The following is a 25,700-nucleotide window of genomic DNA, read 5'->3' as shown; positions in this document are numbered from 1 at the left end:
GCCTGCAAACCTCATTAGCATTAAAATAAAAATAAAAAAAATAAACAATACTGTGAAACACACACATTACCTATTCCCGCCTCCTAACTGAACTAAACATTACGCCTGCATACACTCACACTATTAGGCAATGCATTGCATTATTCAGCGCACCCCCTGCTCTCCTTCACACCCACTAAGTGCCCATGTATTTGCTACAAATACACGTGTAAGGGTCCATTCACACGGCGTAACACGACGCTCATTTGGTGCTTATTTTTACGCCAAGCGCCGCGTTATGGGAGCGTTTGCGCTGCGCTATTTACAGTGCGCGTTAACGCTGCGTAAACCCGATCGTAAAATTTCACCCGCAACTCGATTTACACACTTCTACAATCACCACAGACGAAGTCGCGGGTAGCAGCTAGTAATCTACATAAAGCGAGAGTAGTCTTAGTACAACCCCTTGTCTACCACCCACCATCTACCATGGTACTTGTTGAACAACCCACCATCTAACTACCTTGCCACTCCATTTCTGATGCTCCTGAGGTGGCCACTGCTCTTCACTTCTTGCTACCTGCTGACTGGAGATACCTACGTAGACAATCACTGGACACAGCAACTACCATCACAGTCAGTCATTGGCTAAGCGGACATCTTTAGTGTCTATTGAGTACCATAATATAAATACGTTTGCTTTCAAGAACCTTCTTAAACACCATTTTAACAGGATCCTGTAACTTTTGGGACAATTGACCACCCACGGGTCCTTTCAGATCAGTAGTTTAGTGTCCCCCTATCCTGAGACTTTCTGTGGTTTCATTAAAAGAAAAATAGCCCTTATACTTACTTAGAGATGCGTACGATGAATGTCTCACTGAAGTCGGAGAAGTAGACCTCAGCTCATCGCGCATGCGCCTAAGGTCTGTTACACGTGTGGTAAATTCAGGGTGTTTCACTCCCACTTCTGTAAAAAGCAGGATTCAGATGAATGTAGACTTGTTTAATTGTGGCCACCAACATCGTTAGGATCGGGATATTTAGGACACTAAAACACTACTGTGGGTGGTTTAGGGTCCCAAATATCTGTGACAAGTTTCCTTTAGGCTGAGACGACACAGATTTTGGCCAAGACATCCGTCACATGACCCAAATATCGCTGTGTCACCTGTCAGTAATATGTAGTGTAAGGCAACGGCAACAGTCTCTATATAGGTAATGACTATGTTGTGTGCGCATGCGCAGTGATGTGATTGACAATGTCACAGTATTGTCCAGACACATGAATATAAAGGCACGTCATATAGAGGTTTTATATCCTCTACACCACTCACACTTGTCTGTGTTATATATAGATACAGTATACTTAGATGAGCTCCTCATCACGTGACCACTGATAATGAATTGACAAATCTCTCCATCAATGGGGAAGCGGCTCCAATGTCCCTAATATATTTTTGGAATAAGTGTGCCATGATGGGGAATTGGAATTTTCAATGGCACTAGTTCAAACATGGCAGAGACAAGAATACCTTACTCCTTCTCAGAACCTTTGGAATGGGAGTTAGCGGAACAACCATCTGCTATTCTGTTTCGACTACTCCTGGCCACTCCTAATTCTTTGGACATAGCACGAATCGACTGTTCCCGTAAGTGCTGCTGTAAGGGGTTGGGTCTCGGGAGTCTTAGGAGCAGTTATTCCCATGATGGCAGAGATTTGCCTCCTCTGGGGATTTTTAGATACGGTATCTAGGGAGTTTAGGTAGGTTCCAACCTTGGAATATGTGATTGGAACAATCATCTGGCCTCCATATTGTCCAATCAGGATTGGGCTCCTCTCTCCAAGGGCCCCATGCCATGTGAACTATTATCAATACACCCTTGAACACCAATGAGCATCCATCATAGGAATAGAAACAGTAGCTTTAATGGGTTCTTGACCAAGACAGTAAACTCATCCACCGCCATCGACACGAAGGTGAATGTGACGAATGAAGAGGAGACCCCGCAGCTTGTTTCCATTATTCTTTATTGTACAGTCCTTTGTCACAGTGTTGTAGACGGGGATATTAATCCCATTACATTTATTAAACACTAGATTTCCAGCCATGTCTAGGACTGTGCAGACCAGTGATCCCCAACCAGCAGCTAATGGTACACCTTCTACGTCCAAGATAACCGGCCTCCTTACGCTATGTGTTGAGTATCGTCATCTTATTATTGTGCCCCTTTGGATAAATGTTTAGGTGCGCTAATAACAATGTACTACTGAGTGACACTTTGCTTACCAAGCAGTCACCTTATATCCAATGCTTACAATGGGTATAGCTTTACTGGGTATGAGTGCCCTCAACTGGTGGCGCACATTGGGGAAATGTTGACTCATAGCATAGAAGGAAGTTGGTTTCCCATTTTGGTACTGGGTTATGCCACCCAAGACAGCGGCTCCTTCAGGTTCTTGCCAAGTAACAGCAAAGATGGAGGAACCAAGGCTCTTCTTTTCATCCATCTGGTGGTAGAGAGTGGCCACATAGGCGGCAAAACAATGGAAAGTTTCACCTTGAACAAAAGGGGCTGGTCTTTGTTTCATCCTCTCAACCCTTTCCATTATCCTTTGGCCAATTCTACTCCCAACTCTCATGATAAAAATTTGGTTCCTCTAGAGATAGATCTGGAACCAGAACCTACAGGTTCTTGCCAAGGGTATGGGGTCACACTTGGCATCTTTTCTAAAGAGGGGCATGATGGGAGCCATGTCCTTCCTCTTAGCTGCTTACTAAACAGAGGGTAGACAAATGGGTGACAAACAATGCCAACGAAGGCAGAACAGTCTGTCGTTTCCCGTTCAACACCATTTCCGGGGCAATTGGGCCGATTCCACACCCCCTTGCTTGCTAACAATGACTCAAGAAAGGTTCTTGCCATATATGAGCCAAGGGCACGAGGCCACCATGGTGTTTCACTATATTTAAATTAGAAGACCTCTTTCTATGAAGCTGGTGATGATACAGCCCTTTAGGACCCCATATTGGCTCTTTAGTGGGGCTTCCTGAAGACAAGACAATATTGTTTTGACTGGAAATGTTGTTTTACCCCTTTGAGTAAGACTCACTCCTAACATCTGACCTACCTTAGAGGGAAAATTATTCATCATGAAGGACCAATCTGGTCCAGAAGTGAAGAGGCCACAAGACCTACCCTCCACCTATTGGCTCAGAAGAAGAACTACAGCAGTTTACTTATCACTTGAACGTAAATAATGTCTTGGTGACCATAAAAGGTTGGGGACCTCTGATCTCTGTTTTGAGAAGACCTAGTTTCTCTACATTGGAAATATGGCATGATACCTCTAGGGCTTTACGAGAAACAAAGTAGACATTCAGAGTCATCACATGGTACCTCGATGACAGAAGGTGCAGATAGACTGGCAACACTTCAACTTGACACAGGGCACCAAGACAAGTGACACAGTCCAGTAGATGTACACGTGGACAAAGAGACAAGTCAACAATTGGCACCGCTAAAGCTGAACACAGACAAACAATTATTTTTCTTCTTTATTCCCCCCCCCTCCCGAATGCTCAGACAAGGACTATCATGTGAACAACTTACGAGTTCATTCTGTGTAAAAACGGGGACAACGAGTTCACCCAGGGTCAGACTGGCCCTTCATGCTTGAAGAAGATCCTCTTGTTGGCCAAGCTCTGACACAACATTGGGCCACAGCAGAAGACAACCCCAGTTGGAGCTATGGGGCCAGTCTGGGGCCTTATGGGTTGATTCACGCACTACAATGTTTACAATGCACACATTCTGTATCGATAGAGGGTGACCCTCAGAATCATGGCCTCTGGTGGGCCCAAGGAACTCAAGGTCTAACACCTGAACCCTCTGCTCCTTAAAGATTCCTAACCACAATCCCATACACCCCATTGAAATATTAGACTATTTTATTGCAGAAGTAATGCAAAAATATATCTATTTATATATCGCTCTGTGTAATAGACAGACTCTCCCTACAAACATAACGAAATTTGCAAATCATATTCTGCTATCTTAGGCCAATAGACAGAAAATGGCTTCTTTTTGTAAATTCCCTTGCAGAACCCTGTCAACCACGTCAGACTCGGGGTCAGGGTACAGAGTCATTGCCATCTCCAACCTCAATATGTGATAGCGGACGTATCCTCTAATTTATGGGATGTTATGGGGCCTACCAAGGGCTGTACAGTATTAGAGCTGCAATACCACACACAACCAGTGCACAAGTATGGCGCTGTTTCTGGTTTTACAAATCCTGTATAACCCCTCTTTGATATCTGGCCCAGCAAGGCTGCCCTAATAGACAATCTAGACCCTTGGAAAAATTTTGTCGTACCGGATATCTAATTTTTTTTCCAGTCTTCGTTCTCAGATACAATGCACACAGGATGATTCACTTGAAATAGCGTTGTCACAGATCTCTAGGCAATAAGTCCATCAGAGCAGGGAGTGTGAGAATTGTAGCTTCTTCTCTGTTTAGTCAGCACAGGAAGTTCTACCTGCTATACAATACACTGCCCCTCTTTAATTCCCAGACATGTTGTTTTAAGCCCCTCCCACTTCAGAAACAGGAAGTATGAGACTACTGCACAGGAAGTGATGTGGCCTCATGATATAAAACAATAATAACAGAGGAGGGGGAATTTACAGGAACTAAATATAGGGATGGGGAGTGGTTTTTCCGTTGGGAAAATGAGGGGAGGGGGCAATTTTTAGCAAATGGAGATCACCTTTAATAGCTCCTGGTGACACCTAAGATTAAAACCCCCAAATCCCTTTGGTTGGGCAACTTTCCACCTGAGCATACAGAATAAATTACTTGGCTTGTCTAAAACCTGACTAGTCAAAATGTACAGCATTGTAACTCCTTCCGCTCCATACTACTCCATCCTTCTCTGCAATACTTGTCCTCCTCAAAGTACCCGAGGTGTAAAGGAAAGGTGTACAGGAGCTGAAGCAAGCCACAGGATATGAGAAGCAAGAGGCCTTGTGCACTAGTTCCCGTGATTTGGCGGTACGTAGCGATGTAGTCAAGGTGGACATGAAGTCTTCAGTTTCCTTGAAGTGTCTCTAATACATATTATCTTCTGATCTCACACTCAGGGTCTCCTCAGCAGTCAATGTGAAGATGTTTCATAGATGAGTGCTGTCCTTTGTATCAAATATCGTACCTTCAGATCGTGTCACGCTGGCTTTCCGAGCATTATTAGGAGCAAGAGTGAGCGGATCGGGACGTATGAGGTAACTGAAAAATATATAATACAGTGTTATTACAGAGGATGAGGAACAAATGTCCTCCCCAGGGGGCCTTATTATACTACCGATTATCTTGTACATAGGAGGTAGTATTATAGTAGTTATATTCTTGTACATAGGAGTAGTATTATAGTAGTTATATTCTTGTACATAGGAGGTAGTATTATAGTAGTTATATTCTTGTATATAGGAGCAGTATTATAGTAGTTATATTCTTGTACATAGGAGTAGTATTATAGTAGTTATATTCTTGTACATGGGAGCAGTATTATAGTAGTTATATTCTTGTACATAGGAGGCAGTATTATAGTAGTTATATTCTTGTACATAGGAGCAGTATTATAGTAGTTATATTCTTGTACATAGGAGTAGTATTATAGTAGTTATATTCTTGTACATAGGAGTAGTATTATAGTAGTTATATTCTTGTACATAGGAGGCAGTATTATAGTAGTTATATTCTTGTACATAGGAGTAGTATTATAGTAGTTATATTCTTGTACATAGGAGCAGTATTATAGTAGTTATATTCTTGTATATAGGAGCAGTATTATAGTAGTTATATTCTTGTACATAGGAGTAGTATTATAGTAGTTATATTCTTGTACATAGGAGCAGTATTATAGTAGTTATATTCTTGTACATAGGGGGCAGTATTATAGTAGTTATATTCTTGTACATAGGGGTAGTATTATAGTAGTTATATTCTTGTACATAGGAGCAGTATTATAGTAGTTATATTCTTGTACATAGGGGGCAGTATTATAGCAGTTATATTCTTGTACATAGGAGTAGTATTATAGTAGTTATATTCTTGTACATAGGAGCAGTATTATAGTAGTTATATTCTTGTACATAGGGGGCAGTATTATAGCAGTTATATTCTTGTACATAGGAGTAGTATTATAGTAGTTATATTCTTGTACATAGCAGTATTATAGTAGTTATATTCTTGTACATAGGAGCAGTATTATAGTAGTTATATTCTTGTACATAGGAGTAGTATTATAGTAGTTATATTCTTGTACATAGGAGCAGTATTATAGTAGTTATATTCTTGTACATAGGGGTAGTATTATAGTAGTTATATTCTTGTACATAGGAGTAGTATTATAGTAGTTATATTCTTGTACATAGCAGTATTATAGTAGTTATATTCTTGTACATAGGAGTAGTATTATAGTAGTTATATTCTTGTACATAGCAGCAGTATTATAGTAGTTATATTCTTGTACATAGGAGCAGTATTATAGTAGTTATATTCTTGTACATAGGAGTAGTATTATAGTAGTTATATTCTTGTACATGGGAGCAGTATTATAGTAGTTATATTCTTGTACATAGGAGCAGTATTATAGTAGTTATATTCTTGTACATAGGAGTAGTATTATAGTAGTTATATTCTTGTACATGGGAGCAGTATTATAGTAGTTATATTCTTGTACATAGGAGCAGTATTATAGTAGTTATATTCTTGTACATAGGAGTAGTATTATAGTAGTTATATTCTTGTACATAGGAGCAGTATTATAGTAGTTATATTCTTGTACATAGGAGTAGTATTATAGTAGTTATATTCTTGTACATGGGAGCAGTATTATAGTAGTTATATTCTTGTACATAGGAGCAGTATTATAGTAGTTATATTCTTGTACATAGGAGTAGTATTATAGTAGTTATATTCTTGTACATAGGAGTAGTATTATAGTAGTTATATTCTTGTACATGGGAGCAGTATTATAGTAGTTATATTCTTGTACATAGGAGCAGTATTATAGTAGTTATATTCTTGTACATGGGAGGCAGCATTGTAGTAATACTCCTATGTTGGATGACAGCTGATATAAGCTGCATTATGCTGCAAGCAATGACAATGAACATAAAAGAAAACTCCATGCAGGGTACAGACAATGCCTCTCTTATAGCACTAATGGGAGTCATATTCAGAATACAGCGCTGTCTCCGTCATATCTCTGAGAGGAGAATAATTCGCCGGAGATGGTAATGTCAGCTGTGAGATTTGCTCTTTAACCACATTCAGTCTTTTCTCTGGTCCTCGGTTCAAGGTAAAGACCTTAAGTGTCAAACCAAGGAAGAAAAAACAGAATAGAGAGAACAAGAATGAGACAGTGACAAGCAGACAATGAAGTCACAGGACAGGGAGACCTTAAGAAGAGTCAGCCTGACACCTGAACATTAGCGAGATGACGGCTCCCCGGAAGATTAAATGAGATGCTGGTAAACCACATGGAGCAGAAGACACAACGTCAGCGCTGAGACAAGAGGGAATATGTAATACAAGAATACAAGAAGAGAAGGTACAGAGCATCAATGGGGAATTATGAATAGCAGGAAGATCTGTGAGCAGCACATCATGTAATGAGACAGGGGAGGGAGATCTGCTGATGGCTGAGCCACACAATACGAGACCATGGGGAGTAACAAGATGAAATCCGGACCCATCAGACCACCACCAGCCCTGAAGATGACAGCTACTGTACATAACTTATCAATTATTGAAACTTCTGAGACACAAATGTCTGTTTTCTAAAGATAGATTGCCACTACCAGTAATGGAAACCCCTTTAAAGAGGATCTCTCTCCACCTCCACCAACTCTAACTCTTTGACCCCTTCAGTAGGCGCCTCTCCACTGATTCCTGCGCTGTTGGAATTTTTTCTCTAGACCTCACCATTCCTGAGCAATTGATGCTGTTAGTTTCACCACTATTATGGTAGCCCTTAAAGCATGTAGCGAAAAGGGCAGAGACTATGGGGGGTATCTTGCTGCTCCTGCTACAATAAATGTGTGAACAGACACCTTTCTTGGTCTCTTTTGCTTATAATGGTACACCTCACCTCCCCATCCCCCTCCCTTGTCGCTTTCCCGCGTCTTTTTCGCGCCTTTTGGGCGCTAAGGGGAGGGGGAGGGGAGGCAGAGTCTGTGGGCGGTGCTAGCATGAGCAGAAATTATTTATGCGGGGTACGTGGGCGGAGCTACACCTTCTGCCCACAGCGTTAGGTGAGAGGAACCCCCTCCCACCCTACCCTTGCGGTTGTCTTAGATGCTTGGTTTTTTGTTCTTTCTTTCTGGCTGTTTCCGGTTTCTTTTCTTGCAGTTGTCACAGCGTGGCGGGAGGCCATGCCCCACGGAAGGGAGGAGTTGCCCACAAGTCTGCTGTTCACCAGTGGGCAACCTCTGGAGGAGTCTTGAAGAAGAAGGCGGGGCATGAGGAGGTTTCCATTTTTGTAAATGTTGTTAATAATTTGTTAATTTATAATTAAACAAGCTGTGGCCAATCCCAGTTTAAACCACACCACGGCCTCTGTGTGTTTTTTTCTATTGTTAGGAGGTGTCTGAAGGGGTAAAGAGGTATCATTTAATTTCATCCCAATAGTCTGCTCTCTGCTGTCAAATGGGCGGTCCCTGACTTTTTGTTCCAGCCCACCTGACAGTAGAGAGCATGAATGTGCTGAAACTAACTGGGATGATTGCTCAGGAATGGTGGGGGCTAGAAAAAAGGTTCCAACTGAACCAGAATTGGAGTTGGTGGAGGTGGTGGAGGGTTCTCTGTCAGGAGATATACTTACACCACATCGTTGAGTTCCAGCTTGGTGTCTGGAGGGGGATTTATAAGGATGTATGATAAGGAGTTATCTGTGTCCATAATGTCCACTGAAGAGAGAAAGAGAGGCAAAGATTATACTGGCAGGACGGGCAGACTGTATAGTATGTAGCTCCTCCCTCCTGCCTATATTACCATGTGGTGGCAGGGGCAATCTTCATGTAACATAGCCCCTCCCTCCTGGCAGTCTCATCCTGTGGTGGGAGGAGCAGAATCTATGACACAGAGCTCCTCCTTCTTGTTTGTGCCTCTCTGTGATGGGAAGGATTGGCAGTCTCCTCTGCATGTCAACTTATGGTGGGAGGAGCAGTCTCCATATCACATAGCTCCTCCCTCCTCTGTATGTCACCCTATGGTGGGAGGGACAGTATTCATGTCACATAGCTCCTTCCTTCTCTACTAGTTACCCTATGGTGGGAGGAGCATCTCCATGTCAAATAGCTCCTCCCTCCTCTGTATGTTACCCTATGGTGGGAGGAGCAGTCTGCATGTCACATAGCTCCTCCTTTCTCTGTATGTTACCCTATGGGAGGGGCAGTCTCCATGTGGCATAGCTCCTCCCTCCTCTGTATGTTACCCTATAGTGGGAGGGGCAGTCTCCATGTCACATAGCTCCTCCCTCCTCTGTATGTTACCCTATAGTGGGAGGGGCAGTCTCCATGTCACATAGCTCCTCCCTCCTCTGTATGTTACCCTATGGTAGGAGGAGCATCTCCATGTGACATAGCTCCTCCCTCCTCTGTACATTACCCTACACTGGGAGGGGCAGTCTCCATGTCACATAGCTCCTCCCTCCTCTGTATGTTACCCTATGGTAGGAGGAGCATCTCCATGTCACATAGCTCCTCCCTCCTCTGTATGTTACCCTAAAGTGGGAGGGGCAGTCTCCATGTGGCATAGCTCCTCCCTCCTCTGTATGTTACCCTATAGTGGGAGGGGCAGTCTCCATGTCACATAGCTCCTCCCTCCTCTGTATGTTACCCTATGGTAGGAGGAGCATCTCCATGTGACATAGCTCCTCCCTCCTCTGTATGTTACCCTATAGTGGGAGGGGCAGTCTCCATATCACATAGCTCCTCCCTCCTCTGTATGTTACCCTATGGTGGGAGGGGCAGTCTCCATGTCACATAGCTCCTCCCTCCTCTGTATGTTACCCTAAAGTGGGAGGGGCAGTCTCCATATCACATAGCTCCTCCCTCCTCTGTATGTTACCCTATGGTAGGAGGAGCATCTCCATGTCACATAGCTCCTCCCTCCTCTGTATGTTACCCTAAAGTGGGAGGGGCAGTCTCCATATCACATAGCTCCTCCCTCCTCTGTATGTTACCCTATAGTGGGAGGGGCAGTCTCCATGTCACAAAGCTCTTCCCTTCTCTGTATGTTACCCTATAGTGGGAGGGGCAGTCTCCATGTCACATAGCTCCTCCCCTCTCTGTATGTTACCCTATAGTGGGAGTGGCAGTCTCTATGTCACATAGCTCCTCCCTCCTTTGTATGTTACCCTATAGTGGGAGGGGCAGTCCCTTTGACCTATAGCCCACTCCTTCCATGAGCCATAGATACTTCAGCTCACGTACTGTACTCTGCAGTGGAGAGGCCTAGGTGTTTCATTCTGGTCTTCACTAAGGCGTTGAGCTCCTGCCGTTCCGAGCGCCTGTACAGACTCATCCTCTGCTGGCTGATCCTTTCAGACGCTGACTTCCCAGGCTGCCTTGCTCCTTTACGAGACAGTCTACGAGCCCACTGCATGCTCTTCCTGCGCAGTAATGGATGCTCGGATTGGTCGCTGGATGTAGAGTTACGATGTGGGCCGCGGCTTTGGATGGTGTCTCCCCAACGGCTCTCTCTTGTGTCTTCATAGTCCTCCACGCTGATAGAGACCTGGGACTAGAAGGACAAGATCATCATTGCATAGAGCGCCACCCTGTTTTATCATTACATCCTCCATCAGCTTCACCAGATTTATCAACCATTTTGATAAACAAGTCACACCATCCGGCAGCGATGAGGTTATGAACCGTGGCATAGCCAGGGCCCCCGACCGTAGGGGGGGCCCGGGGGGCCATGCTGCTTTTATTTCAATAGGCCGTTGCCTGCTTCAGGACCGCAGCAGCTAATGGGCCCTATTTATTTACTGACCCCAATTCCTGCTCACGGCCACCGCCACTTCCCCTTCTGCCCCCAGGGGGCCCTGTGGCCCTGTATCCCAAGCTGACAGAGACTTGATATCAGGCGCACGGGCCCCCTGGTGGGAAGAAGGGGAAGTGGAGGCAGCAATGAGCATGAGTAGGGATCAGATAGTGAAAAAATAGCAAATAGTAATAATAAACATTTGCTCTAGGGTCCAGTATGTGTTAGTTACCCCCCTGGCAGTAATAACACCTTCCGCCATTGATAAATCCTCCGCCATGTACTTTCTTAGCACTGTCTGCCATTATTTATCCACCTCCTTCCCCATTGCCGGTATGATTTCATCTTCAGTTTGGACTCCCCACTATCTAATCTCCGTTACATATTTTTTCCAGTGCAGTTTTCCAGGGGTCTTGGATTGCAAATTCCCGTCATCTGTATTACAGGCGGCATAAAGCCTTAATAGGCTCCCAGCTGTCATGGCAACAGATCACCGGCCCCGGGTCTCATTTTGACCGAGGCATTTTAGAGGTTAATGCCAGTGATGCGTGCGGGCACTGGATACGGGCTGGATCTCCCCTGTATAATATATATACCTGACATCCGCCATACTATTAGGGCAGATGTGGAGAATGAGTTAAGCACTATACGGCACTATTAATTGCTAAACAATGTGGCACTATTTATCTGAGCACTATGTGGCACTATTTATATGGTGGTGATAACGTCCATCCTTAGGGAGAGACCACCTTCTCAGGTGTGTGGAGTCTTATACAGCCATAGTTGCTCCACTGCAAGGGAACATGGGAAGAATATGCAAATCTGTCTCCCAAGATGTAAATAGGGAGACAGTGCCTCTGTTATGCTGCCCTCTATAGCAAGCACCCTGAACAACATGCCCGACTTCCCAGAAGCCTTTGCTGCATGATGCGAGGTTATAACCAAATCAATTTCTCAGCTACGGACGGCACCGTTTCTGTCTCTTTGGACGTCATCAGCGCAGCCTAGAGAGAACTGATTTGGTTTAAGTGAGAGGCTGAAAGACCAGATTGTGGAGATAACGTCTATCCTTAGGGAGAGACCACCTTTTTATATGAGCACTATACTGTATACTATATGGCACTATTTATCGGAGCACTATATACTATATGGCACTATTTATATGAGCACTATATACTATATGGCACTATTTATATGAGCACTATATACTATATGGCACTATTTATATGAGCACTATATACTATATGGCACTATTTATTGGAGCTCTGTATGGTAATATTCAACTGCACATTCTATGGCACTATTTACCTGAGCACTATATGGCACTATTTACTTCAGCACTGTATGGCACTATTTACTTCAGCACTGTATGGCACTATTCATCTGCGCACTGTACGGCACTATTCTTATGCGCACTATACGGCACTACTTACCTGAGCACTATATGGAACTATTCATCTGAGCACTGTACGGCACTATTTATCTGAGCACTATATGGCACTATTTATCTGAGCACTGTATGGCACTATTCATCTGCGCACTGTACGGCACTATTCTTATGCACACTATACGTCACTATTTACCTGAGCACTATATGGCACTATTCATCTGAGCACTGTACAACACTATTTATCTGAGCACTGTATGGTACTATTTATCTGAGCACTATATGGCACTATTTATCTGAGCACTATATGGCACTATTTATCTGAGCACTATATGGCACTATTTAGCTGAGCACTGTACGGCACTATTTATCTGAGCACTGTAATGGCACTATTTATCTGAGCACTATATGGCACTATTTATCTGAGCACTGTAATGGCACTATTTATCTGAGCACTATATGGCACTATTTATCTGAGCACTGTAATGGCACTATTTATCTGAGCACTATATGGCACTATTTATCTGAGCACTATATGGCACTATTTATCTGAGCACTATATGGCACTATTTATCTGAGCACTATATGGCACTATTTATCTGAGCACTATATGGCACTATTTACCTGAGCACTATGGCACTATTCATCTGAGCACTGTACGGCACTATTTATCTGAGCACTGTAATGGCACTATTTATCTGAGCACTATATGGCACTATTTATCTGAGCACTATATGGCACTATTTATCTGAGCACTATATGGCACTATTTATCTGAGCACTGTATGGCACTATTTACCTGAGCACTATGGCACTATTCATCTGAGCACTGTACGGCACTATTTATCTGAGCACTGTAATGGCACTATTTATCTGAGCACTATATGGCACTATTTATCTGAGCACTATATGGCACTATTTATCTGAGCACTATATAGCACTATTTATCTGAGCACTATATAGCACTATTTATCTGAGCACTATGGCACTATTCATCTGAGCACTATATGGCACTATTTATCTGAGCACTATATGGCACTATTTAGCACTATTTATCTGAGCTCTGTACGGCACTATTCTTATGTGCACTATATGGCACTATTTATCTGAGCACTGTATAGCACTATTTATCTGAGCACTGTACGGCACTATTTATCTGAGCACTATACAGCACTATTTATCTGAGCACTATATGGCACTATTTATCTGAGCACTGTATGGCACTATTCGTATGCGCACTGTATGCTACTAATAACTATATGGCCTGTTATATATTTGTTTCCACATTTCTGACCAACAATCAAACAAATACAGACAACCAAAGAGCCATGAGGCGCAGGGTACCTCGGAAGTGGGCAACACGTGCGTCTCTGTGCGGAAGATTCCGATAGGAATGTCCCCGGTAGTGGAGCACAGCTTCTGGTACAGGCGCCCATAGCAGCGGATCCAGAGGTCTTCTTCTGTAACCTGTAGCTGTGGAGGATACAGTAGGTTTTATACCATTGCTCTGTGTAACCACAAGGGGGCACAGTAACACTACATGTGTATAGATACATAGAAGAGAAAGGATCACACAGCAAACTATGTATTAATATTATAGTGATATATTATATGATATTGTACTGTATTATCATATCATTATCTTATTACACTGACATATTGTATTGTTATATTATTACATTGATATTATATTAATAGTATTCTTATTACATTGTCATATTAATGTGAATTATATATTCATATTGTAATGACATTATATTGTATTATATATTATACTATATTATATTCATGTTATATTTCATTGCCATTACATGTTATTATATGTTCTATTATGATACACTATAGAAATATTATGTTATGTTATTATATATTATGAATGACACAATGTATATATATATTTACTACATTCGTATTTTCTGTGACTTGTGATGATAAAGCTCATTTTAATATCTGAGTCGTGATGGCTCGGGGGCGGGGGTGGGGGTTGGGGGGGATCTGAAGAACATGATTCGCCCAGGGCATCGATGATGATGATGAAGTATAAGAAGGATGAAAGAGACCAGAAGGCGGCGGCTGCACAACATCAGCTTATCTTATATCGGGGGGGCCCTGGACCCCAAAATCCTGCCTGATACATGTGTTACAGCGCTTTGTGGTAGTATGTATACAGTATAGGGATACTTTATGACTACACGTACAGAAGGGGCACCTAGGGACAACATCTGGCCCTCAAAGCTCTTCTGATCTAGGACAGCAGTCATGTTGTCTTCTCGCTGCACGGGTCTAGAGTGCCCCCTGCTGGATGTTCATGTTAGTAAGTAGAAGAGTGGCATATAGCGCCATGCAGAGGGTATTACTATGGGGGTAATGTGTGATGGCCACTGTTATAGGCTATAGGCAGGACCCTATAGTGTTATGGCATGTGCAGGCCTCAGATGGGCTGGTGTATGACTGACATTAACCATTTTGTGCACATACAATCTCTGCGCCATACCCTCCCCCTTAGGTCTTTAACTGTGTTGGGGCACTATAGGGGCAATATACTGTATAGAAGCCATAAAGGTGCATTATAGTGTGTGGGTCCACTGTAAAGGCATTATACTGTGTGTAGGGGGCGCTATACTGTATGGAGAGACTACTGTGAGAATTAATACCCTGTAGGGGGCATTATACTGTGTCGGAGCCATAAGAGGAATAATACTCTGTGACCTCATCGCTGTAGGTTACTCCTACAAGGTCACTATTACTGTTTGGGGGCACAATGGGATTAGGCAGGTTTAAGTAAGGGCAATGGGGGCATGGGCGGGACTGGCCGTGGTTAGGGGTGTGGCTTGATTTATGTAAATTCATCTCTTTATGTAGAAGATGGAGAATATTTGCTGATCACTTAATTTAAGATAAAACTAACTACTAAAGTATTCATGGCCTGAACCCTGGTAACATCCAGAGCTGCAAGTAATATGGCAGGGGAGCAGACTGCGGAGAACTAGAGAACTTACTGCACATAAGAATCCAGAGCCGGGCATAGAATCCAGACCAAGTAATAGACGTGTGATAGAGATCATGTAATCCTTCACAAAGGACTGTATACAAGAGAGGAGAGGGGAGACGTTACTGCTATATACAGGTAAGCTACGTATGGGGGAGGATGTATAGAGCAATAGGAGGAGATATAGGGAGGATATATGGAGTAATAGGAGGAGATATAGGGGAGGATATATGGAGTAATAGGAGGAGATATAGGGAGGGGATATATAGTAATAGGAGGAGATATAGGGAGGGGATATATGGAGTAATAGAAGGAGATATAGGGAGAGGATATATGGAGTAATAGGAGGAGATATAGGGAGGGGATATATGGAGTAATAGGAGGAGATATAGGGAGGGGATATATGGAGTAATAGGAGGAGATATAGGAGAGGATATATGGAGTAATAGGAGGAGATATAGGAGAGGATATATGGAGTAATAGGAGGAGATATAGGGAAAGGATATATGGAGTAATAGGAGGAGATATAGGAGAGGATATATGGAGTAATATGAGGATATATAGGAGAGGATATATGGAGTAATAGGAGGAGATATAGGAGAGGATATATGGAGTAATAGGAGGAGATATAGGGGAGGATATATGGAGTAATAGGAGGAGATATAGGAGAGGATATATGGAGTAATAGGAGGAGATATAGAGGAGGATATATGGAGTAATAGGAGGAGATATAGGGGAGGATATATGGAGTAATAGGAGGGGATATAGGGGAGGATATATGGAGTAATAGGAGGAGATATAGGGGAGGATATATGGAGTAATGGGAGGAGATATAGGGGAGGATATACGGAGTAATAGGAGGAGATATAGGAGGATATATGGAGTAATTAGAGGAGATATCGGGAGGATATATATGGAGTAATAGGAGGAGATATAGGGGAGGATATATGGAGTAATAGGAGGAGATATAGGGGAGGATATATGGAGTAATGGGAGGAGATATAGGAGAGGATATATGGAGCAATAGCGGGAGATATAGGGGAGGATATATGGAGTAATAGCGGGAGATATAGGGGAGGATACATGGAGTAATAGGAGGAGATATAGGGGAGGATATACGGAGTAATAGGAGGAGATATCGGGAGGATATATATGGACTAATAGGAGGAGATATAGGGGAGGATATATGGAGTAATAGGAGGAGATATAGGGAAAGGATATATGGAGTAATAGGAGGAGATATACAGAGAGGATATATGGAGTAATAGGAGGAGATATAGGAGAGGATATATGGAGTAATAGGAGGAGATATAGGAGAGGATATATGGAGTAATAGGAGGAGATATAGGAGAGGATATATGGAGTAATAGGAGGAGATATAGGAGAGGATATATGGAGTAATAGGAGGAGATATAGGGAAAGGATATATGGAGTAATAGGAGGAGATACAGGGGGGATATATGGAGTAATAGGAGGAGATATAGGAGAGGATATATGGAGTAATAGGAGGAGATATAGGGAAAGGATATATGGAGTAATAGGAGGAGATATACAGAGAGGATATATGGAGTAATAGGAGGAGATATAGGAGAGGATATATGGAGTAATAGGAGGATATATAGGAGAGGATATATGGAGTAATAGGAGGAGATATAGGAGAGGATATATGGAGTAATAGGAGGAGATATAGGAGAGGATATATGGAGTAATAGGAGGAGATATAGGGGAGGATATATGGAGTAATAGGAGGAGATATAGGGGAGGATATATGGAGTAATAGGAGGAGATATAGAGGAGGATATATGGAGTAATAGGAGGAGATATAGGGGAGGATATATGGAGTAATAGGAGGGGATATAGGGGAGGATATATGGAGTAATAGGAGGAGATATAGGGGAGGATATATGGAGTAATGGGAGGAGATATAGGGAAGGATATACGGAGTAATAGGAGGAGATATAGGAGGATATATGGAGTAATAGGAGGAGATATCGGGAGGATATATATGGAGTAATAGGAGGAGATATAGGGGAGGATATACGGAGTAATAGGAGGAGATATAGGAGGATATATGGAGTAATTAGAGGAGATATCGGGAGGATATATATGGAGTAATAGGAGGAGATATAGGGGAGGATATATGGAGTAATAGGAGGAGATATAGGGGAGGATATATGGAGTAATAGGAGGAGATATAGGGGAGGATATATGGAGTAATAGGAGGAGATATAGGGGAGGATATATGGAGTAATGGGAGGAGATATAGGAGAGGATATATGGAGCAATAGCGGGAGATATAGGGGAGGATATATGGAGTAATAGCGGGAGATATAGGGGAGGATACATGGAGTAATAGGAGGAGATATAGGGGAGGATATACGGAGTAATAGGAGGAGATATAGGAGGATATATGGAGTAATTAGAGGAGATATCGGGAGGATATATATGGACTAATAGGAGGAGATATAGGGGAGGATATATGGAGCAATAGCGGGAGATATAGGGGAGGATATATGGAGTAATGGGAGGAGATATAGGGGAGGATATATGGAGCAATAGCGGGAGATATAGGGGAGGATATATGGAGTAATAGCGGGAGATATAGGGGAGGATATATGGAGTAATAGGAGGAGATATAGGGGAGGATATATGGAGTAATAAGAGATATAGGGGAGGATATATGGAGTAATAGGAGGAGATATAGGGGAGGATATATGGAGTAATAAGAGATATAGGGGAGGATATATGGAGTAATAGGAGGAGATATAGAGAGGGGATATATGGAGTAATAGGAGGAGATATAGGGGAGGATATATGGAGTAATAGGAGGAGATATAGGGGAGGATATATGGAGTAATAGGAGGAGATATAGGGGAGGATATATGGAGTAATAGGAGGAGATATAGGGGAGGATATATGGAGTAATAGGAGGAGATATAGGGGAGGATATATGGAGTAATAGGAGGAGATATAGGAGAGGCTATATGGAGTAATAGGAGGAGAGTATATGGACATACCCGGCTTTATCTCCAGTACCTGGTATAGTAGAGTATCTAACATGCTGACACTGAAGACCTTCCCAGCAGCAAATGGCAGTCTGAACATGAAGACCAGGTTAGAGCCCCGTTCACGTTCCCTCTGTGAGAGGACAGAGCTTTGAGGGAGGGATTAGGAGAAGGAGAAGAAGACATAGGAAGATGACAGACATTAGAGAGACAGTCAGACAGGTATCTGACGAGTGTTACGGCCTTTACCTTCTCCAGCTTAGACAGCACCACTGAGTACTTGTCCTTGGCTTTGAACTGCATGAACCTCATGTTTGCTGGATGTGTTAGTTCTGTGATAATATTGAGCCCTGGAAACAGTCTGTAGAGCGAGGCAGAGGAAACAGTCATCAATATCCTTCTATATAAGCCATACACACATAAGGCCGTGTTCAGACACAGATTGTGTAGCAGATTGCACACTTTATATCAATCTGTTCTCATTTCTTCCTCATTACCAGCAGAGGTCAGTATAAGTCTTCAAGTGGAAATATGAGGTGTATAGCGCCCCTGTGGTGAGGCAACTAATGGCACCATGTGAGCGCTATATGACAATATAATTCTTGGATGGTAGTAAGAGAAGGCAGTTCCAGTAATTTCTAGGTACACTATGAATAGGGTTGAGCCCATCTTGAGATTTCGGGATCGATTTTAAAATCCGATTTCCGATCATTTTCCAGCCGATCTCGATCGTGAAATTTGCTCGATCGCTGATCGGAATCCGATCTTTCCCAATCCCAAACACTCAACCCTATCAATGATACATACATGAATAAGGTTGAGCCGATCTTGAGATAACCTTCGACCTCGATCCCGCCGGAAAAGATCGGGATCGGAATTCCGATCGCGATCGTGAAATTGACTCGATCGCCGATCGGAATCCGATCTTTTCCAATCCCGATTGCTCAACCCTAACTATGAACTATAAGTACCATATGGTCAAAGTTGGTACACTACATGATATAATACCGCACTATTGTACACCTATGTAGGCACTATATGGTACGAACTGGGCGCCCTACATACTACTATCAGGGTAATATACAATAAAGGAGAGCTAGACAGTGCCTGGGAGATTATGGCACCCCAAAGTTTTAGCAGCATCATAGGAACATCAAAGCCTCAAGAGATCGTCTTACCTAAAAAGTGTTTGTACATTGACGATGGTCCGAGCATCGGCCATATAATCCTCTTCAGCAATCATGGAGCTTTCCTCGCCAACCACGACCATGTGAGCCGCGTAACTCACACCGCAACGCAGCAGGTCATCCAGACTGCAGAGACAGAAGCCAGAATAATGATGTGGCATACTACAGGGGAAATTATGGCCACAAGGGGAGCGGGACCCCAAAACATATTACACAGGGGTCATCATTTTTGCTACTGCATATAATATTGCTGACCTAGGCATCGATATTACTTACATCTACATAACAGCTGAGGGTTTGTCACAATTCCATTAAGTCTAGATAATCGTCTTAAAGGGAATGTGCCACGCCCAAGCTCACAGACAGAGTGTCACCAGAAACCAGCATAAGGCCCAAGCTCGCAGATAGATAGGTTAGTGTCACCAGAACCCGGCATATAGCCCAAGTGCACAGATAGATAGGTTAGTGTCACCAGAACCTGGCATATGGCCCAAGCTCACAGATAGATAGGTTAGTGTCACCAGAACCCGGCATATAGCCCAAGCTCACAGATAGATAGGTTAGTGTCACCAGAACCCGGCATATGGCCCAAGTGCACAGATAGATAGGTTAGTGTCACCAGAACCCGGCATATGGCCCAAGCTCACAGATAGATAGGTTAGTGTCACCAGAACCCGGCATATGGCCCAAGCTCACAGATAGATAGGTTAGTGTCACCAGAACCCGGCATATGGCCCAAGTGCACAGATAGATAGGTTAGTGTCACCAGAACCCGGCATATAGCCCAAGTGCACAGATAGATAGGCTAGTGTAACCAGAACCCAGCATAAGGCCCAAGTTTGTAGATAGATAGGTTAGTGTAACCAGAACCAGAATATGGCCGAAGCTCACAGATAGATAGGTTAGTGTCACCAGAACCAGAATATGGCCCATGCTCACAGTTAGATAGGTTAGGTTCTCCTGAATCACACAGTGTTTTCCCCTTGTGAATGGCGGCATCCATGGCCAAAATATCACTGTTTTTGTCAACATGCAAATGAGCTTTTTGGACCAACGCAGACATTGCCACCAGCCTCTTTGGAGCCACAGCCACCCCCTTGTTTCTCCAAAAGGCTCATTTAACTTATTGACAAAAATCAGTTTTGTAATATTGTACAACGCCCTATAATACCACAGATAAGGGGAGGGGGTGCAGTGGTCCCAGACAATACATCACATCAGTCTCATTCTCTTTAGCACTCACTTGTCTATGGAGCCCACCATGTAGTAGACAAGAGGAAACCAGCAGATCGCTTCAAGGAACTGTGGGTCCGGCCTGCAAGAAAACAATGAGGGGATTGTAGAAGTCACAAGGCTCCTTCACTGAGACAGAAACATTGAGATATACACTGAATGGCCGCTTTATTGGAGACCCCTGCCCCATATACACATTTATAGATTCACATATACACTGAATGGCCGCTTTATTGGAGACCCCTGCCCCATATACACATTTATAGATTCACATATACACTGAATGGCCACTTTATTGGAGACCCCTGGCCATATACACATTTATAGATTCACATATACACTGAGTGGCCGCTTTATTAGAGACCCCTGCCCCATATACACATTTATAGATTCACATATACACTGAGTGGCCACTTTATTAGAGACCCCTGCCCATATACATATGTGTAGTATTACCTAGGAATGGCATGACAAGGCTGAGCTTACTTTAGCCATTGATACTCAGGTTTTACTATGTATTGGGGGATCCATCAAATCCCTTATGCCACAAAAATGGCGCAAAGTAGTAAAAATCTGAGATTTTTGTGAATATTTAATGTCACTTGCAACTAAAATAGCTGTACGTTGAGTTTTTGGCACCGGCATTCTGTTATTGAGCAGGACAGGCCGGGGCGTGGGTGGGGATAGCACCGAATTCATGCCACAAATATGGTGTAAATGCATAAACTAAGACACCCCAGTGCAGGTCATCTCATTGTTTTCCAAAGTTCCTACAGGCCAAGCAATGGTTCTTATGAAGAGGAACGGAGTTGCACTTGAGAGTTTAATGGCAGGAGAGGTTGTGAGTTGCTCTCCCACTGCACCGCCCGCTGACATTGGGAGTTGCCCAAGATACCCATTGTAGCCATAATGAGTATTGCCTCGCTGGGCCCTGTGGCCGGCCTGCAGTGTGCAAACCTTATGTAAATTACAAAGGGGACCCCAATCTTTTTAACGTTTCATACTATGTATTTTCTCACTAGGTCTGTCTGGGTCTCGAACCCAGGGCCTTGCACTGTGTAAGCAACCACAAGAAAATGGCCACTTACAACAGGCGGGCATGCGCAGTCGGCTCTGCCCAAGGCCTGATGGCAGCGCCCACTTGCGTATGTGTAAAAGTTTCAAGCCAAGGCCGGAAGAAGACACGTGAAGAGGCCGTTCCAGAAGAAGATGGAGGCGTCGCTGGAGATTTCTATCACAGCATTGGGGACGCCCCCAGTGCTGTTTGAGCACTGGGGACCGCCCCCAGTGCTGCAAGATAACTCATTTGAATAGCGAAGAAAACCGGGATTTCTACGGGACGGCGGCCTGGAGAAGACATCTAAAGGTAGGAGAAGAGTAGACTTTTGTTAGTCACAAAAAAATTGCAGTTTAATGATAGAATCCCTTTAATATTCACAGCACGGAGCTGACCTCACAGTGCATTGAAAACTAAGAAAGTGACCGGTCAAGTGAAATTCAAAATTGATCGAGTTGGGGGGGGGGTCTGAAAACTGGGAGACTCCTGGAAAAAACGGGTGAATTGACACGCAACGATGTCCAGCTAACGTGTCCGAACATATAAGTAGTGGTATCACCATTAGTGTTAAAGGCCGGGTTCACATCTGCCCCCGAGTCTCTGTTGCAGAGTCCACCGAAAATTGGTAGAGGACGTCCTGAAAGTCTGACTTTTCCTCCACCAATTTCAGTTCAAAAAACGATGGACACTCAACAAACCTCATTATAGTCAATGGGGTCCACCGAAATCCATGTGTAACTGCGGTTTTAACGGTCCACGTTGTTTGGGTCTTTCAACGGAGACGGAGACACACTCATACAGAAGAAGTCCGAGGCACAAACCTCTCGGCCGATTCATCGAAGTCAAATCAATGAGTGAAAGCCAGAGGGGCGGAAAGTGAAAAAGATTTTCAAGTGGAAGTCTACCTCAAATTCCTATTTCATTTCTTCCAAGGGAACAGCCCTTTATTGAAATAGAAAAACAAGATTCCAGGGGCAACAGGGCAAAAATTGTATCTCTGAGCAATGGAGGAACATGTCCTGGTCAGACCAATCCAGATTTCTGTGGTGCCATATTGATGGGGGGGAGGAGAAGAATTTGGTGCAAGTATCATGAATCCTCACGGTCAGGTGTGAACAGTTCAGGCTGGCGGAGGTGGAGGAATGGTTTGGGAAGGTTTTCTTGTTGTACCCTGTATCCTCTACCTGTGGATGCCACCATGAACTCCTGAAGGCCCAATGAGGTTTAATGTGCTATAAGATGGGTGTCTCTAATAAAATGGCCACTCTTGAGGCAGAAGCATTGACTGTCTAGGTTACACCGTTACTTTCACTGGTACAAGGTAGATGGATTGGGGAACTGTAGAAGGTGCTGGGACATGGACATTGTGTTTGGTACTGGTTGGAGGATACTATGAATGGCACTGTCTGGGAAGGACACTGTAAAGAGCACCATTTGGTGGGCATCGTCACTTGCAGCATTGTGTAAGGTTGTGTTATAGCGGGGGGGACTATGGATTGTACTGTATGATGGTACACAAAGCATTGTCTAAAATAACTTTGTATCAGAAAGATAAAGTATTAGAGAGAATGCTAAAAAAAAATAACAAAAACAATCCCAATCTGCCCCGTGCCCCTCCATAAATCCCTCTAGACATCATGTGTTGGTCCTCACGGGTTCTCCAGGAGAAGGATGATGGGGCTCAGCTCCTTCTTGGCCCGGTAATACGCTCTCAGAGGGACTATGAAGTTATACAGCCCATTGCCTGCTCGCTCCGCAGACACAATCACCAGGGCGCTCCTGAAGCCGTACGCCCTCGCATCCTCAAATGGGAAATGGTGGCAGCTCTGTGAAGGTTGAGAAGATATAGGTCATATGAGAATAAAGAAAGCAAGGAAGGCAAGGAGGATTACAGAGAGATATCAGAGACAGCAATTCCTATTGAAAATCCAGCAATACCAAGATAGAATTTCCATTGAGCAGTGTAAGAAATCTGAGTGACTGCCTCGGTGTGACACATCAACTGTGTAGTAAAGAAAACATATGAATAGATGCGAGGCTTTTACTGCTTATACTATGCATTGGGCCACTGGGGAACATTATACCGTGTGTTGGGCCACTTAGGTACATTACACAATGTGGGGGGCACTTGTGAGAATTTTACTATGCGGAGGGCACTGGGGAACATTATATTGTGTGTAGGTCCACTTAGGAGCATTATACTATGTGGGGGGGGCTGGGGAACATTATACTGTGTGTTGGGCCACTGGGGAGCATTATACTATGTGGAGGACACTGCGGAACATTATACTGTGTGTTGGGCCACTGGCGAGCATTATACTATGTGGTAGGGACATTAGGATGCATTATACTATGTGGGGGCACTGGGGAACATTATACTGTGTGTTGGGCCACTGGGAAGCATTATACTATGTGGTGGGCACTAGGAAGCATTATACTATGGCGGGCACTGGGGGACATTATGCTGGGTGTTGGGCCACTTGGGAGAATTATACTATGTGGAGGACACTGGGGAACAATATAATGTGCACTGGGCCACTGGCGAGCATTATACTATGTGCTAGGGACATTAGGATGCATTATACTATGTTGGGGTACTGGGGAACATTATACTGTGTGTTGGAACACTGGGGAGCATTATACTATGTGCTAGGGACATTAGAATGCATTATACTGTGGGGGTACTGGGGAACATTATACTGTGTGTTGGAACACTGGGGAGCATTATACTATGTGGTGGGCACTAGGAAGCATTATACTATGGGGGGCACTGGGGAACATTATACTGTGTGTTGGGCCACTTGGGAGAATTATACTATGCGGAGGACACTGGGGAACATTATAATGTGTGTTGGGCCACTGGCGAGCATTATACTATGTGGTAGGGACATTAGGATGCATTATACTATGTGGGGGTACTGGGAAACATTATACTGTGTGTTGGAACACTGGGGAGCATTATACTATGTGCTAGGGACAGAAAACTGTAAAATATCCCTGGGAAGGAGGGGTGCAAATCACCTGTAGGAACCCATCTCCTGATGACAGCCCTGGCAATATGTGGCGGTGTTATGTGTACACTATATGGTAGTATTATTTGGATATTGTCTATTGGCATTATCAGGCCCCTGTGATGTATGATATAGCATTACCTGGCCATAGTCACATATACAGTTATATATGAAGTGTTCCTCTGAGCCCCACCATCTACAAACAGTCTCTGGGACTTATTAGGAGGCGATCTATTGTACTGCTGGAGACTAGACAGGCCGGATTAAGCCACTGATAATCCCAGACCAGGGGCTACCCCTTTAAGACAAGAAGCGTATACCCTGCAAGGTTTGCTGATAAAAATACATTGCAGTGGATGGTACGGACACCAGGCTTTATACATTCCCTGTGCTCATAATGGGATCAGAGCTGGATATGAAAGGCCTATGAGCGGTCCCCGGAGACACATCAGAGGACGCAATATCTTGCCTGAGTAGACAATTTCTCTTTCCGAAACCTGAGAGAGCGACCACACAGCAGCTATCAGAGAAGAAAACGTCTTGAACCTTTCACAAAACGTACCTGGTGCTACTTTACCCCTATACAAATAGTCATGATAAGGTGAACTACAGTAAATACGACTTAAAGACTTAAGAGGGATTACAATGTCACATTAAGAAAATCATGATTCTTTAACTATACATTACACCCGTATTTCTCTCCACCGCTCTCTTGAAGGGAGTCTGTGACCAAAACCCAGCATATCCACCCAGCCTTGCAGATAGATACAGTACAGACCAAACGTTTGGACGCACCT

General features: G+C 43.6%; 1 protein-coding gene across 4 annotated transcripts in view; it reads right to left on the bottom strand.

Annotated features, from left to right (window-relative positions):
• Positions 1 to 4,395: 4,395 nt before the first annotated feature.
• The window catches only part of LOC142202474 (potassium channel subfamily T member 2-like), a 132,841-nt gene continuing 111,536 nt past the window's right edge, over positions 4,396 to 25,700 (bottom strand). For 3 of the 4 annotated variants that reach the window (XM_075272604.1, XM_075272603.1, XM_075272605.1), the window contains 10 exons: positions 23,546 to 23,718; positions 20,846 to 20,917; positions 19,594 to 19,728; positions 18,665 to 18,776; positions 18,447 to 18,548; positions 15,421 to 15,504; positions 13,766 to 13,894; positions 10,483 to 10,792; positions 8,871 to 8,955; positions 4,396 to 5,269 (listed from right to left, as the gene is read on the bottom strand). In XM_075272604.1, coding sequence (XP_075128705.1) covers positions 5,158 to 5,269; positions 8,871 to 8,955; positions 10,483 to 10,792; positions 13,766 to 13,894; positions 15,421 to 15,504; positions 18,447 to 18,548; positions 18,665 to 18,776; positions 19,594 to 19,728; positions 20,846 to 20,917; positions 23,546 to 23,718 — 1,314 coding nt within the window. In that variant the 3' untranslated portion in view covers positions 4,396 to 5,157. Of the gene's footprint in view, positions 5,270 to 8,870; positions 8,956 to 10,482; positions 10,793 to 13,765; positions 13,895 to 15,420; positions 15,505 to 18,446; positions 18,565 to 18,664; positions 18,777 to 19,593; positions 19,729 to 20,845; positions 20,918 to 23,545; positions 23,719 to 25,700 lie in introns of those variants that run through there. The other variant, XR_012716085.1, reaches the window with a different exon arrangement.

Source organism: Leptodactylus fuscus, chromosome 5, assembly GCF_031893055.1.
Source record: "Leptodactylus fuscus isolate aLepFus1 chromosome 5, aLepFus1.hap2, whole genome shotgun sequence".
Lineage (NCBI taxonomy): Eukaryota > Metazoa > Chordata > Amphibia > Anura > Leptodactylidae > Leptodactylus > Leptodactylus fuscus.
The sequence above is the reverse complement of the archived record's forward strand: the minus strand, read 5'-3'. Positions and strand labels throughout refer to the sequence as shown.